Source organism: Corylus avellana, chromosome 5 (genome assembly GCF_965113065.1).
Source record: "Corylus avellana chromosome 5, dhCorAvel1.hap1.2, whole genome shotgun sequence".
Lineage (NCBI taxonomy): Eukaryota > Viridiplantae > Streptophyta > Magnoliopsida > Fagales > Betulaceae > Corylus > Corylus avellana.
In genome coordinates, this window is record NC_142494.1 from 5,322,649 (window position 1) to 5,336,733 (window position 14,085).

Here is a 14,085-nt window from a genome sequence, read left to right on the forward strand (position 1 = left end):
AAAGCAGTTACCATAAAGAAGAGGATTTTGGAAAAATTAAGGGAAAAATATAAAAAAGCCCCCCAAACTACCAGCCGTTTGCGATTTAGCCCCCTGATGTTCCAAAACTCATAAAGTAGCCCCCCAAACTACCAAAATTTTTCATTTTGGCCACTCCGTTAGTCAAAACCGTTAGTCTGGACGGAAACCTCGAAACGACGCCGTTTTATTAGGGTTAAGTTACGAAATCGCCCTTATGGCATTTTTTTTTTTTTTTTTTTAAAGCTGGAGCAAAACGGCGCCGTTTTGCTTATGGTTAGGGAACCCTAAGCAAAACGGCGCCGTTTTGCTTAGGTTAATAGGTAACAGTTTGGCCTCCTTCTCCTTCACGCTCACGCTCACGCTCACGCATCCGTTCCCCTGGTTCACCCATCCCCCCGCCCGATTCTCGGCTTCCCCGTTCACGCAGCCCCACCGCACGGTGCTCCGCCCGATCGTAGCCATCCCCCGGTCACGCAGCCCCCCTCGCACGCGGCGCCGCCCGATCGTAGCCATCCCCCGGTCACGCAGCCCCCACGCAGCCCCCCTCGCACGCTGCCGGCCGGTCGTCGCAGTCCCTTCACGCAGCCCCCCGTTCACGCATCCGGTCCCGTCATCCTGAAGGTAGCCCACTTTCCCGATTGAGTTTTTCCTATGGGTTTGGTTGTTTTGTTAAAGATATTGTGGAGAATGGGTTTGGTTTGTTTGTAGAAGATTTTTCTGGAGAATGAGTTTGGTTGTTTTGCAGAACATTTTGTGGAGAATGGGTTTGGTTGTTTTGTTAAAGATTTTGTGGAGAATGGGTTTGGTTTGTTTGTAGAAGATTTTCCTGGAGAATGGGTTTGGTTGTTTTCCTTCACATTTTGTGGAGAATGGGTTTGGTTGTTTTGTATATGTATTGATGTTCTGATTAAGTGCGAAGGAGAATTCGCTTTATAGTGTCCAAAAGTGATATGGGTCCCTATGTTTAGAATATTTTTGTCTCTATATTTTTGCCTTGTCTGCAGCAGACCCGTTGGTTTTGAATATAATTTTTTTGTTGTTAAAAATTGAAAGTTATTGGTTGCTGTGAATTTTTTTTTGGTTAAACATAGAAAGGTATTGGTTGATGTGTATATTGTTTGCTTATTGTTGGATGGGTTGGTTTAAAATTTTGCATTCTGCCTTCCCTTTGTTCTGTGGTCCCCCTTGTTGTAATGCATGTCACGCAGCTGGTCCCATCGTCAACGATGGAGAAGTTTGCTGGCGAAGATGATGCGAATGGCTGTGTACTGTCGGTGGGAAGTTCGCCGGCGAAGTCTACCTCTACGTGTACGAAATGCCTATGCGGAATAGAATCACCAGTGATGACTTCTCGCACGCAGAAAAATCTTGGTAGAAGGTTTATTGGATGCGGTAAATATAAGGTGCGAATTTAGGTTTTAAAAATTAGGGGTTTTCGATTTCTTTCTTTCTTTCTTTCTTTATGCTTTTCTCCATTTGATTCAAATCTGTACAGTGATTGCTGGTTTGGATTTGTGGGTCTATTCTAAGAGATGTGTTCCATGTTGTGTAGCCAATGTTTTTTTGTGGGTTCCATTTGATGTTTTTGATGATGACTACTTATATTAGACGTTTTTCATTTGCTTATGTGATGAGAATAGAAGACTTACACCCATTAATATGAATTTGTTTGAATAAATAAGCTGCCAAAAAAATTAAGGAAAGAAAAAAAAAAGAAGAAGATATTTGATGAACATATTCATTTACTTTTGAAATGCAGGACCCCATTTTCTGAGACCCATTCATCACTTTGTATCCCAATAGCATATTCACTTTGTATCCCATTCATCACTCTGTATCCCAATAGCATAAGTTTAATTATTATCCCCTTTTGCCTTATTAATTTGGTTAATTGCTTCTTGAAGTTTAATGACATCGTTTTTATGTACATGATGAAAACATATGTCAATCTATTCCCAATAATAATAATTAATAATAACATGGTATATATTCCCATTCTATGCGACTGTTTTAGCTCTCTCTCTTAGAGCATACAGCAATTATTTATTGTTCTAAGCAAATAAAGATAATGTTAATTAGAAAGGTGGGTCTTTAGACTCTTTTTTTTTTTTTTAATTCTTATTATTATTTTATTTTTTATTAGAATTAGGGATGTAAATGTTTCACACTCCATAAATAGAAATAGTTTGAAAGCTCATAAGGTCTCCTTTTGTTGTTGTCTTATTTGTCTTCTTTTGTTTTTGACTCTCTTAAATCAAATAACATTGAAGAACTCCATTGTGAATTATATTACACTTTGTTTGTGAATTGGTTAGTAATTCTCATTTATGAAATATGCAGAGCGAAAGTGATCGGGGTTGTGATTATTTTATGTGGGTTGACGAAGAAGCTATGCTCCCTGTGTCACAGTTTGATGCCCAAATAGCTGATCAGAAGAAAGGTTTTGAAACTGAAGTGGCAAAGTTGACGTTGCAAATTGCTGCTGAAAAGTACAAAAATAATAGCATTGAAAAAAACTTAAGGATGTCATTGGCCACTTGTTTGATCTTAGCTTTTTTGTTGTTGTCTTGTTTTGTTAATGATAGGGAGAAACGTCATTGTACTGTTAGTAGGGCAATGTTGCCGTGAGAGGGAGAAACCTATGTACGTTAAGGACTATTATTTAGTATGTTGTATTAAAGTGTGAAACCTATGTTAAAGTGCGAAACCTTGTTTCAATTTCCTAATATGACAATTTGATGAGTTTCAATTGTTTGTACATTTACCTATTCCAACCGAATTGCATTGATTGTGTTCTATAAAGTAGTGTTTACACCTAGTCTTGGTGTCATTGGTGTTTTCCTCGTGCAATTGTAGTTAAGAGCCTGTTCATGATATAATTTGATAAAAATGAATTTTCTATCAAAAATATAATGGTTTCATACACAAGGTACATATTGTAAACATAAACCAAATATATAATACACATCCAAAATAACCAAATTGTAACGGCTACAAGGTTAATGTGTCTACCATCACCTATATACATATTACACATCCAAAATAACCAAATTGTAACGGCTACAAGGTTAATGTGTCTACCATCACCTATATACGTATTACACATCCAAAATAACCAAATTGTAACGGCTACAAGGTTAATGTGTCTACCATCACCTATATACATATTACACATCCAAAATAACCAAATTGTAACGGCTACAAGGTTAATCTGTCTACCATCACCTATATACATATTACACATCCAAAATAACCAAATTGTAACGGCTACAAGGTTAATCTGTCTACCATCACCTATATACATATTACACATCCAAAATAACCAAATTGTAACGGCTACAAGGTTAATCTGTCTACCATCACCTATATACATATTACACATCCAAAATAACCAAATTGTAGCATTAACCATACATATATATATATATATATATATATATATATATATATATATATATATATATATATATATACACATCCACAACGATCAATGTGCGATGTTCGTACATGCATTTTCTTGGTGTCTAATATTTTTGCCAATCTGGCTTCTTCCTTTTTCTCTTGTTAGACTCCATGACTGCAATTGCCTTATCCACAGTCGGCACAATCGTTTTACCTCTTCTGGCAGGTGCTGATGTACATGCAGTAGTACGCCCCAAATGTTGTTGAGAATGCAGAGAAGATCCGCTTGGTAAAGGAGTCCCTTCTAGGTGCGATGTTCCATGTTCCTGCGTCGACAACTGTGGGCTCACATTTGGGGAACCAATAATAAAAAATAAAAAAATTTCCAAAATTGTAGATACGTTTAATACAAAATATATATATATATATAGAAGACAAAAGACATTAACAAACAATTCAAAACACATACACACACACGCACGTTACCAAACAATTCAAAACACATACACACACATTATCAAACAATTCAAAACACATACACACACACGTTACCAAACAATTCAAAACACATACACACACATTATCAAACAATTCAAAACACATACACACATTAACAAACAATTGCACGACTCTCATACACCAAGATATGTGCTAGGGCTACATCTTTAAAATGCACAGATCCCATAAAGAAGTTCTCATATGTTTCAGTGCACCCTGCAGCAAGGATATTATAGCATCATTAGAGCTTTTATTGCCCTAAATATCATAAACAAGAATGTCACTTCTAGCCATGTCAGAGTTTGCCTCATCACCATCAACCTCATCACCATAGCACTGACCCCCTCCACTACCTTTTTTACCTACCCTTGCATTTGCATTTTCATTATCATCCTCCGCCGCCTCATCACTCTCCCCCTCCTCATCATTATCCTCATCCCTATCCTCATCCCCCTCCTCATCATTATCCTCATCACCATCCTCACCCTCATTACCCTCCCCATCACCCTCGTCATTACCCTCAACACCACCCTCCTCAACATTTCCTCCTGCCGTGGATGGCCCAGGTAGATTGCTATCTTCATCAAACAAGTCCGGTTCGAATACTTCTTCCCAATAAGGATCATCTCGATCAATCCTACTATTTTCACAATGTTCACCATCACCATCATCATTATCGTCATCATCTTCATCGTCATTAACTGCAGGCTCATCAAATGAAACAAGATACAACTCAATAACCGGTACCCCTTTATGTGCAGCAACCATTTCCAAGACGTTATGATCCGATGAAATTAATTTCAAACCCCCTTGAAGAGTACAACCTGGTTGTAAGTAATACACTAGATCCCCTGAATTGTATCCATAGTTTTTTACTATACCCTCAATCTCAAAAAATGACAACTTGTCCTCATCGTACGTCTCATCATGCACATCTACCTCACCCCCCACATATGTGCACGTAAACCCCCTATTAATCTTACCACCGTAATGCACCTCGAACACAAGATCTCGTATAGTCATCCTAAACAATAAAAGAAGTAAAGAAAATTAACAACTCAATAAAATATTAAAAAAAAAAAATTACTAATAGAAATTCAAGTTTATGTAAATATCAACTACTATTAAGTACAATTTAACTTTAACTAATTTAAAGTCACTTCACAGGAAAATAAAAATAATAATAATAATTAACGTTAAATTGTACAAGGCATGCAATCTAAAGTAAGGGAACATATCAGAAACAAATCTAGACACTATATGGTCATTAATTATGCACACCCAATTATAAAGGCACATGAAGCTTCATATGATCATATGAGTATTTTATATGACATTATTATATATGGCCACGTCACCCATTGCGGATGGAGGTTGGAAATAGTGATCGGATGTAGGGTTACTCGACACTATAAAATTATCATGATTGTATATGTGCGATAAAAAAATAATTCAAGAATATATATTTACGTTACTAGAGTAAAAATGAAGTAAGTGCTATACATATTCTTTTTTCCAATCTAACTTTATTTATGTTACAAAATGACCACACAATTTTGTAACTTTAACTGATTTTTTTTTTTTTTTCCAATAAATAAATATGCAAGCTTCCCTTACACAAATTAAAAATTAAAAAATTTTCTGCTTATAAATAAAATGATGCATGCTACAGTTTGAGTAATTATCGTTAATAATTTACATGAAAGTTCCTCGTTTGGGAACTAAATTATCGTTAATAATACATTTCCCTTTATTTATGTTACAAGTTTCTAATGAAATGAAATGAATAAACAAAGTTAAGGCCATTTTTCTATCATTGATCGAGATAAAGGGAAATGTATGAGTAATTTAGATTCTAAGGAAGTCTACCTCTAGCTTGTCTACTTTTGCTTTATGGTCATCCGGAAGCAGCAGGACTTCATCACTCAACTGGATGCACTCAGCAACATTTTCAGGGGAGACAAAGTCCAATACCACATGGACGCAAGACTGCAGATGAAAATAAATGTAATATACGAGATTATGGTGGGGCATCATAAATAATCTCTCTTTCTAAATTCAACCAAGAAACTGAAAAATATTCAAGTTTCAGATCAACTAATCAGTTATCACAATATGCCAAAGGCCTAAAAGTCGAGAATCAAAATCAGAATAAACAGACATCATTTATCAATCAGATATTTACTCAAATGTGAGACTTTAATTAAAAGACAAAACAAATATCCTGTTGAGCCAAAAAAAATTACATGAAAGTTCCTCATTTGGGAGTGCATTTTAAATAAAATGGCGTTATGTAGCATACAAAAATCATAATTCGACACCCAAGCCGTAGGTTGAAAGAATCAAGGTGGGTGCTCTACATTTGGACAATTTCATTTCTTTTTTGTTAATTTTCGGTCACCTTATGATGTATTGCTTGTCATGGTTTGTTCAGATTTTTCTTCTTTCTCTTCCTTTACAGCAGACAATAAAGGGGACCACATGTGACATGCATTACAACAAGGGGGACCACAGAACAAAGGGAAGGCAGAATGCAAAATTTTAAACCAATAAGCAGACAATATACACAGCAACCAATAACTTTCAATTTTTAACCAAAAAAAAAATTTATACTAAAAACAACGGCTGTGCTGCAGACAAGGCAGACAAGACAAAAATATTCTAAACATAGGGACCCATATCACTTTTGGACACTATAAAGCGAATTCTCCTTCACACTTAATCAGAACATCAATACATATACAAAACAACCAAACCCATTCTCCACAAAATGTTCTGCAAAACAACCAAACCCATTCTCCAGAAAAATCTTCCACAAACAAACCAAACCCATTCTCCACAAAATCTTCAACAAAACAACCAAACCCATAGGAAAAACTCAATCGGGAAAGTGGGCTACCTTCGGGATGACGGGACCGGATGCGTGAACGGGGGGCTGCGTGAAGGGACCGCGACGACCGGCCGGAACCGTGCGCGGGGCTGGGTGGGGGCTGCGTGACCGGGGGATGGCTACGATCGGGCGGCGCAGCGTGCGAGGGGGGCTGCGTGGGGGCTGCGTGACCGGGGGATGGCTACGATCGGGCGGCGCCGCGTGCGAGGGGGGCTGCGTGACCGGGGGATGGCTACGATCGGGCGGAGCACCGTGCGGTGGGGCTGCGTGAACGGGGAAGCCGAGAATCGGGCGGGGGGATGGGTGAACCAGGGGAACGGATGCGTGAGCGTGAGCGTGAGCGTGAAGGAGAAGGAGGCCAAACTGTTACCTATTAACCTAAGCAAAACGGCGCCGTTTTGCTTAGGGTTCCCTAACCATAAGCAAAACGGCGCCGTTTTGCTCCAGCTTTAAAAAAAAAAAAAAAAAAATGCCATAAGGGCGATTTCGTAACTTAACCCTAATAAAACGGCGTCGTTTCGAGGTTTCCGTCCAGACTAACGGTTTTGACTAACGGAGTGGCCAAAATGAAAAATTTTGGTAGTTTGGGGGGCTACTTTATGAGTTTTGGAACATCAGGGGGCTAAATCGCAAACGGCTGGTAGTTTGGGGGGCTTTTTTATATTTTTCCCTAAAATTAATTAGAGATCAGGTGGGGATTTGTCAATGAACTTGGTAAAATAGATTTTGGACCTATTTAAGATTGATTTTCTAAAGTAGCTACTAGCTAGGGGCAAATGGCCTTAAAAAAAAAAAGGAATAAAATGGCCCTATTGGAAATTTTGGAAAGAAGGTTGAGGTACTAAAAAATTTTTTATCAATAGAAAGTAGCTAAAATCTTGATAAGATATTCTGATTTGTAAAGAGAATGTTGACAAAATGGGAAAATTTTTACACCTCGGCAGAAATCTTGTAGGATTACACTTACACTGCTGAGATTGTCACAATTAACCATTCGCTTTTTATTAATTATTCTGGGAAGCTAAAGCTGAAGCAGGTGGACTAAAATGGAAGATGTTTCATGGTTGCCACGCAAGGTATAAGCCCAAATTCCCTCTCTCTGGTTTCTCTTCTCGTGGATTTTCCCCTTACCCGAAAGCCTCCTTTCATGTTTTCTTTATTTCTCTGTTATATTGACCGATTGTTGAGGAAAATTTATGGGTTAGTAACATAGTATAGTATGTATGGATGATTTCCGATTATACCCACTCAATGATTTAGCCTAAATCCCTAAAATATTTCAGTGCTTAGGTTGTATACTGAAAAATTTTCTCTACAGTATTTGGGTTGCTCCAAATTCGGTTTTGAATGATACCCATGAGATTATAGCTTCCTTTTTGGCTTACCCATTAGTTAAATTGGTAGATATTGAATCATTTTTGGTTGATTTATGCTGGGTCTTTGTTTTATATTTTGGAGTGTTCTTTTTAGTTGAAAGTAGTTTTATGAAAGGAAAACTTGGGTCTTAAGTTTGGTGGTCTGATCGATTTTGGGCCTCCATTTGATAGCAAATGAGGATGCAATTTTGATAGCACAATCAAATTCTAACAGAGGGGTGCCTACAAAGAGTAAGGATAATCGAAAACTTAGAGGGGATGACAGCGGGGGGAAATCTCTGACGCTTATGTTGACAAGGGTAAAAGGTAAAAGGTAAAAGGTAAAAGGTTAAATTTCTTGAAGATAGAGAGCGAAAGTTATACTCGTAAACTTGATAACTACGTAAAGATACTTGAAAACAGTCGTCCGCCCTTCCTTATGATGTGTGTTTACTAATAGGGTTCGATCTTAGCCAAGTTTAGCAAACTAAACATGAGACTCAAGCGAAAGGAATCAAACAGGCAACTATTGATTGGCATTGTAACCTTACCCCGGAATAATAAAGGGTGGAAGTGTAAATACAGGCTTTACTACCGCTTTAGGAGGATTTAGGAACTTGATTTACTTAAAAGCCTAGGAAGCCAACTCCACTCAACTGCACTTGACTTGATTCTTGGATGTGAATAACAAATCTTCCGCCCACCCAAGATAAAAAGATAAAAAAGGAAAAAGAAGAAAGAAAAAAAAAGAAAAGAAAAATATTACACTTAAATCAAAGGAGATTATATTCAAACTTGAACTTGGAAAAGAAGAATAGCAAAAGAAAAATAAATTACAGTCATCACTAAGTACAGTTTCCATACATAAGTTTCAAGTAAAGGAATATATATTCAAATCTTACATATAGGCTACTTCATAATGACTGAAACAGAATAGTATAAGAAACTACAATCAACACCAAATCTTACAAGAAAAAGGAGTAGATATTGGGAAAGTTTGATTTGGGTGAAGGGCTAATGGAATCTTCATATTTATAGATACCAATGTGTAGTCCACTAGAACCTTTGTAAGCTAGTCTAGTAAACGACAACCTCACCAGAATTTGCATTGGTATCATGCACTATCGATCATCTTCCTGCTAAACTACCAGTTGATCCTGTATATGTGTCTGGTCCACTAGAAGAAGTAGTTGTGCTAGAAAAGCCTCTTGGAGTTGGAACAAAAGCTGTCCGTTTAGGAGTTGGAATAGTTGCAGATTCGCTATCAAGCATGGTAACAACAGTTGACATGGTTGGGCGGTCATTTGGGTCTTCTTGTACGCATAAGAGTCCAACATTTACGTACTTCACAAACTGATCTGGATTGCAAACTTCACGTAGAGTCTCGTCTATTAAATCCAACACCTTGTCTTCTACCCACAATCTCCATGCCTGAGACAATTTTAAAATCAAAGTTTTTATAAGATACAATCAGTATAAAATGACCAAAGAAATTAATTACTTCAAAAACTGAAACACACTTACATAACTAATAAGGCTCATGGCAAGTTCTGATTGATGAAATCCTGTATTCTTTTTTCCACTTATAATCTCAAGTAAAACCACACCAAAGCTAAAAACATCGGATTTGACTGAAAAAATTCCTTTTATTGCGTACTCTGGAGACATATAACCACTGCATTATAATGTTTATAAGTGAATAAGTTAGACACTTGTAAATTTTTTGTCTAAATAGTCTTAGGATGGAGCCAACTTTCACAATTGCATTGTCTACCAAAAACTTACTAAGTTCCAACTACTCTAGTTGTGTTTGCTCTAGTTTCCTTGTCTTCAATCATCCTTGCCAAGCCAAAATCGGATATCTTGGAATTCATCTCCTCATCTAGAAGAATGTTGCTGGTTTTTAGGTCTCTATGGATGATCCTCAATCTCGAGTCATGATGAAGATAAGCAAGCCCACGAGCTATTCCCAGAATGATTTTGAGGCGCATCTCCCAATCCAAAGACATACTTAGCTTTTGATCTTGCAAGTTTTCCATTTGTTATTCACAAGAACAATTTTAGTATCCATAATAAATCGGCTTTTACTCAAACAAGATAAAGTTTATCAAGCACTATAGGATATTAAAACTTTGGTTTAGAAACTAACCAAATATAAATGAGTCTAAGCTTTTGTTGGGCATGTACTCGTAGAGTAAAATTTTTTCATCTCCTTTTATGCAATATCCCCGAAGCCTAACAAGATTCCTGTGTTGAAGTTTTGCAATCAACACCACCTCATTTTTAAATTCTTGTAAGCCTTGTCTTGAGACACTTGAGAGCCTTTTTACTGCAATTTCTTGACCTCCTGGAAATGTGCCCTAGGACGGAAGTCACCATACTCACACTATTACCACTAACCAGAAACTAGTTTAGATGAAAATTAAATATGAATTAATGCTGTTGAAATCACCTTGTAAACAGGTCCATAGCCCCCTTCTCCGAGCTTATTTGCATCCGAGAAGCTATCTGTGGCTGCTAGAATGCTTTCTAAATGAAAAAAGGGTACATCTATGCCTCTCTCATCTTCTTCTCTAAACTCACCTGATCCCATTAAGTCTTTGAGATGTCTTTCACTATCTAAAGTACGAAGTGCTCGATTTCTTTCATCACTTCTTCTAATCTCTAAGTCAAGAAGACAGTCATATATATTAGTTACATGATAATGATTTGCAAGGATAAATAGTTTTATTTTGATTCAAAGAGACAAAACCTCAGATTTTGCATTGCGTGCATTATGAAAAGCGAGGCCTTTACCTTCTTCCTTGGCAATCTTTCTTCTCCATACATATATAGAAGTAATAGTACATGTGAGAGCAAACACACTTATAAGAGGTACCACAACACTCAGAAGCAAACGTTTCTTTCTTTTTGAAGGCTCGTTTAACCATTGAGAAAGATTACCTTCTACAAGAAAGAAACAGGACACCTGTTATATCAACGACTGAATCAAAATGATAATAAATAAAATTCAATAGATATATTGTTCAGAATCATTTTTGCAATTATAATATCTATTATTAGGGGAAGGTGATCATGATATTGCTAAAGATGATTTTGAAAATTCTAGGAATTAAACAGCTCTCCATTTCTACGTAAAATTAGAGTTGATTATACATAAAGTACAAGAAAACTTTCTGAAAGCTAGATACGTGCTCAGTTGATCATGAAAAAATTGTCCTAACACTGAATCCTCCTTAGCAAACCATTGCACTGGTCTGGCTCTTTCTTGAAAAACAGAGCAATCTTAATCTTCTTGAGGTATATATATATGTTTAATTAGCCATCCTAACACTGAATACTCCTTAGCAAACCATTGCACTGGTCCGGTTCTTTCTTAATAAACAGAGCAATATTAATCTTCTTGAGATAGATATATGTTTAATTAGCATCCTAACCTTGAGTACAAGTTACAGTGGAACCATTCCATCGGAAGTTTTGCTTGCAAAGGCACCTCCTTTCTCCATCTCTTGTTATTTCGCAAGTTGAATTTCGCCAGCCCTTGCAGTCTGTGAGTAAAGTACAGGTTGGCTCCAGCGGTGGCTCCCAACTAATCTCTACTTCATTAGCAGTAAACCGGCCTGGCGTATTAAATGGCAATGTGTAATTGAGCATCAGAGTTCCTCTTGGACTTCTAGCTTCAGGATTTTCTGCATCGTTGACTTTGATGACAAATGTTGCTGTACTTGGATTGATACTATCGACACGATAGGTGCCACTAGGTGTCTTGAAGCTAACCTGGCCAGTGGAACTGTTGCAGTAGAAACTGAAGTACATTGGGTCACCGCAATTTGGTCCAGTGCTCAGCGGATAGGGGATCACGTTTGTCCCACAAGGCTCGCAATTACTAACCGTTGGTTCTGCAAATTAAGGTATAAAATTTGGAATAGTATGAAGCTATCTAGCATTATAAGATAAGCTCAAAAAGAAAGACTAATGCTATGATTAAGCAGAGGTGGTTTCTCATTTCCCTTTTAAAAAAAAATACCTTTACTAAATTAGCCAAGCTCTGTATCTATGGATGAAATTCAGCTACTTAATTCCAATACGTGAAAGGAGTACCTATAACAGATTTTGCCACGCGGACAGAGAGGTCACGACCACCGTTTGTGTACTCCTCTTGAAGATTACTTAGATCCCCGAACCAAATGTAGCAGATGTTGGTCCCAGCAGGAAACATCGTTTGTGTAGTATCACTTCTTAGGTTGCTGTTTTGAGCTTCCCCATCATATGAATAAGCCTGGCACTGGCTTTTGTTAAGGCACTCATTTCTGCATTCTGTTTCATTTTTTGCAAGAAAATTAGAGTCTGGGTCGCTCACTTTCATCATCTTTAAGCTCAAGAACATGTCGCTCTTGTCAGATGATGTCGACTTTCTGGTGCACCCACCCAAAAAATGTCCAGAATCCCAATTCTTAAGGTTAGTAGGCTGGAACCCAGGCAAACATTTGCAGACCAACCCATTGTTAATATTGCAGCTGCCGAATTTCCCACAAGCATTGTAAATTCGACACTGGTCTTCCGGCCCCTTCCATATCAAAGACCAAATTCCCTGGTCCACATCCCAGTTCAGATACTGTAATTCCCCGTTATATTTCATCACTAACCTTCTCTGACTATAATCCGTATAATTCATCACTAACCCTGTGTTATTGGTATGATTCACGCTCTTGCTGAAATTTGATAACAAGTAGGCTATGACATAGGGCATTTCATCTGTTCTCAAGAAGTTGCCTGAAATCCGACTTCTCCAATAATCGCTATGTTTTTTTAAGATAGCGTAGTGGCCCTCTCCTTCTAGATCTTGCTTAAAAGTGAACTGCCCTGTTCTCGGGTCACCGTCACCTATCCATGAAGTCAATCTCAAGTTATCATCCATCTTCATACCTGGAAGAAATGTATCAGTTGGATTTTGGAAGCTCTCCCACAGATTCGTCGCCAACTGATCATCCCTTAAGACCAGGTTTCCAGAATCCATGAGCTTCACAGTTAGATTTGTGGACGAAGAATTGTCAACACCTGTACTCCAATAAACATTTCCAGTACTATCCCATACCTTAAGGTTGCCATCCTCTGCAATTCCAAAAGTTCCCGTGGAACCGTTAAGTTGGCTGTCTCGGTTGGCAACCCACACAACTGTTTGCTGATCATGTTTGTACCATATCCCAACGAACCTTTTGTGGCTAGTCGGGCTAGAGCTTCTGATAGGGTTAAAGAAACCCAGTTCAAACTTTCCTCCAATGGAGACAAGGGTTCCTCCATCGTTAGTAATCCTCTCGCCATGCTTTAAAGTATCTGTAGCATAGCAATAATCCACACTACAGGAACACAACAAGATTATGTACAAGAACAAGATGGAAGACATCAAGCAAATATACATTTGATTTTTGTTCTATGGCTTACCATTACGAATAAAGCATGCAGCTAACTAATTTAATTGAAATTTTCTATCATTTCAAGCATAGGATGCTTATAATCTAAAAAAAATGAGTTCAATTAAAATTATAAAAAAATCTAAAAAATTTGAGATAGACACCATGAATTCAAACAAATGGATGGTTTGAAAACATGTTTCCCAGCCCAATCCCAACCAAGAGGGAAACCCTCTATATACGCAAAGTGACAGAAGGTCCAGCCTCACTGCACGACAACAGGGTATACGTAAAAATTTGTTCAAAGGGACTTGGATCTTCCTCCCTCGTGTGTTGACACTCATTTCATCCACACTTTTCAAAGTCTGCCGCCAAGTACAGCGAATGACAAATTTGGCTTTATATCATAAATAAATGAAAAAAAAAAAAATTGATTAGTTCTTTTGGAGTAATAATACAGATATGGTTAATTAGTGCATTTTTTCTAGGTCATAACAAGTGGTACCAT

General features: G+C 37.6%; 1 protein-coding gene across 2 annotated transcripts; it reads right to left on the reverse strand.

The window, feature by feature from the left end:
• Positions 1 to 8,989: 8,989 nt before the first annotated feature.
• LOC132180405 (G-type lectin S-receptor-like serine/threonine-protein kinase At4g03230) lies at positions 8,990 to 13,806 on the reverse strand. Of its 2 annotated transcripts, XM_059593212.2 has the most exons (8): positions 12,268 to 13,804; positions 11,604 to 12,065; positions 10,963 to 11,112; positions 10,619 to 10,830; positions 10,316 to 10,526; positions 9,952 to 10,189; positions 9,691 to 9,841; positions 8,990 to 9,597 (listed from the first exon to the last, which is right to left on the reverse strand). In XM_059593212.2, the coding sequence occupies exons 1-8, from the start codon at positions 13,583 to 13,585 to the stop codon at positions 9,295 to 9,297; spliced, it is 3,045 nt and encodes a 1,014-aa protein (XP_059449195.2). In that variant the 5' UTR covers positions 13,586 to 13,804; the 3' UTR covers positions 8,990 to 9,294. The 2 variants fall into 2 exon arrangements, with proteins under 2 accessions (XP_059449195.2, XP_059449196.2); XM_059593213.2 differs by lacking the exon at positions 8,990 to 9,597 and having other exon boundaries at positions 9,739 to 9,824; positions 12,268 to 13,806.
• Positions 13,807 to 14,085: the final 279 nt, after the last annotated feature.

Bases quoted from the DNA above. Each gene is read 5' to 3' on its own strand.
- LOC132180405 (XM_059593212.2), bottom strand. From the start codon at position 13,585: ATGTATATTTGCTTGATGTCTTCCATCTTGTTCTTGTACATAATCTTG. The intron at 12,066-12,267 runs GTACTCCTTTCA...CTTAATTTGCAG, and splicing joins CGTGGCAAAATCTGTTATAG to AACCAACGGTTAGTAATTGC. The intron at 10,527-10,618 runs GTGATTTCAACA...CTTCCGTCCTAG, and splicing joins GCTATGGACCTGTTTACAAG to GGCACATTTCCAGGAGGTCA.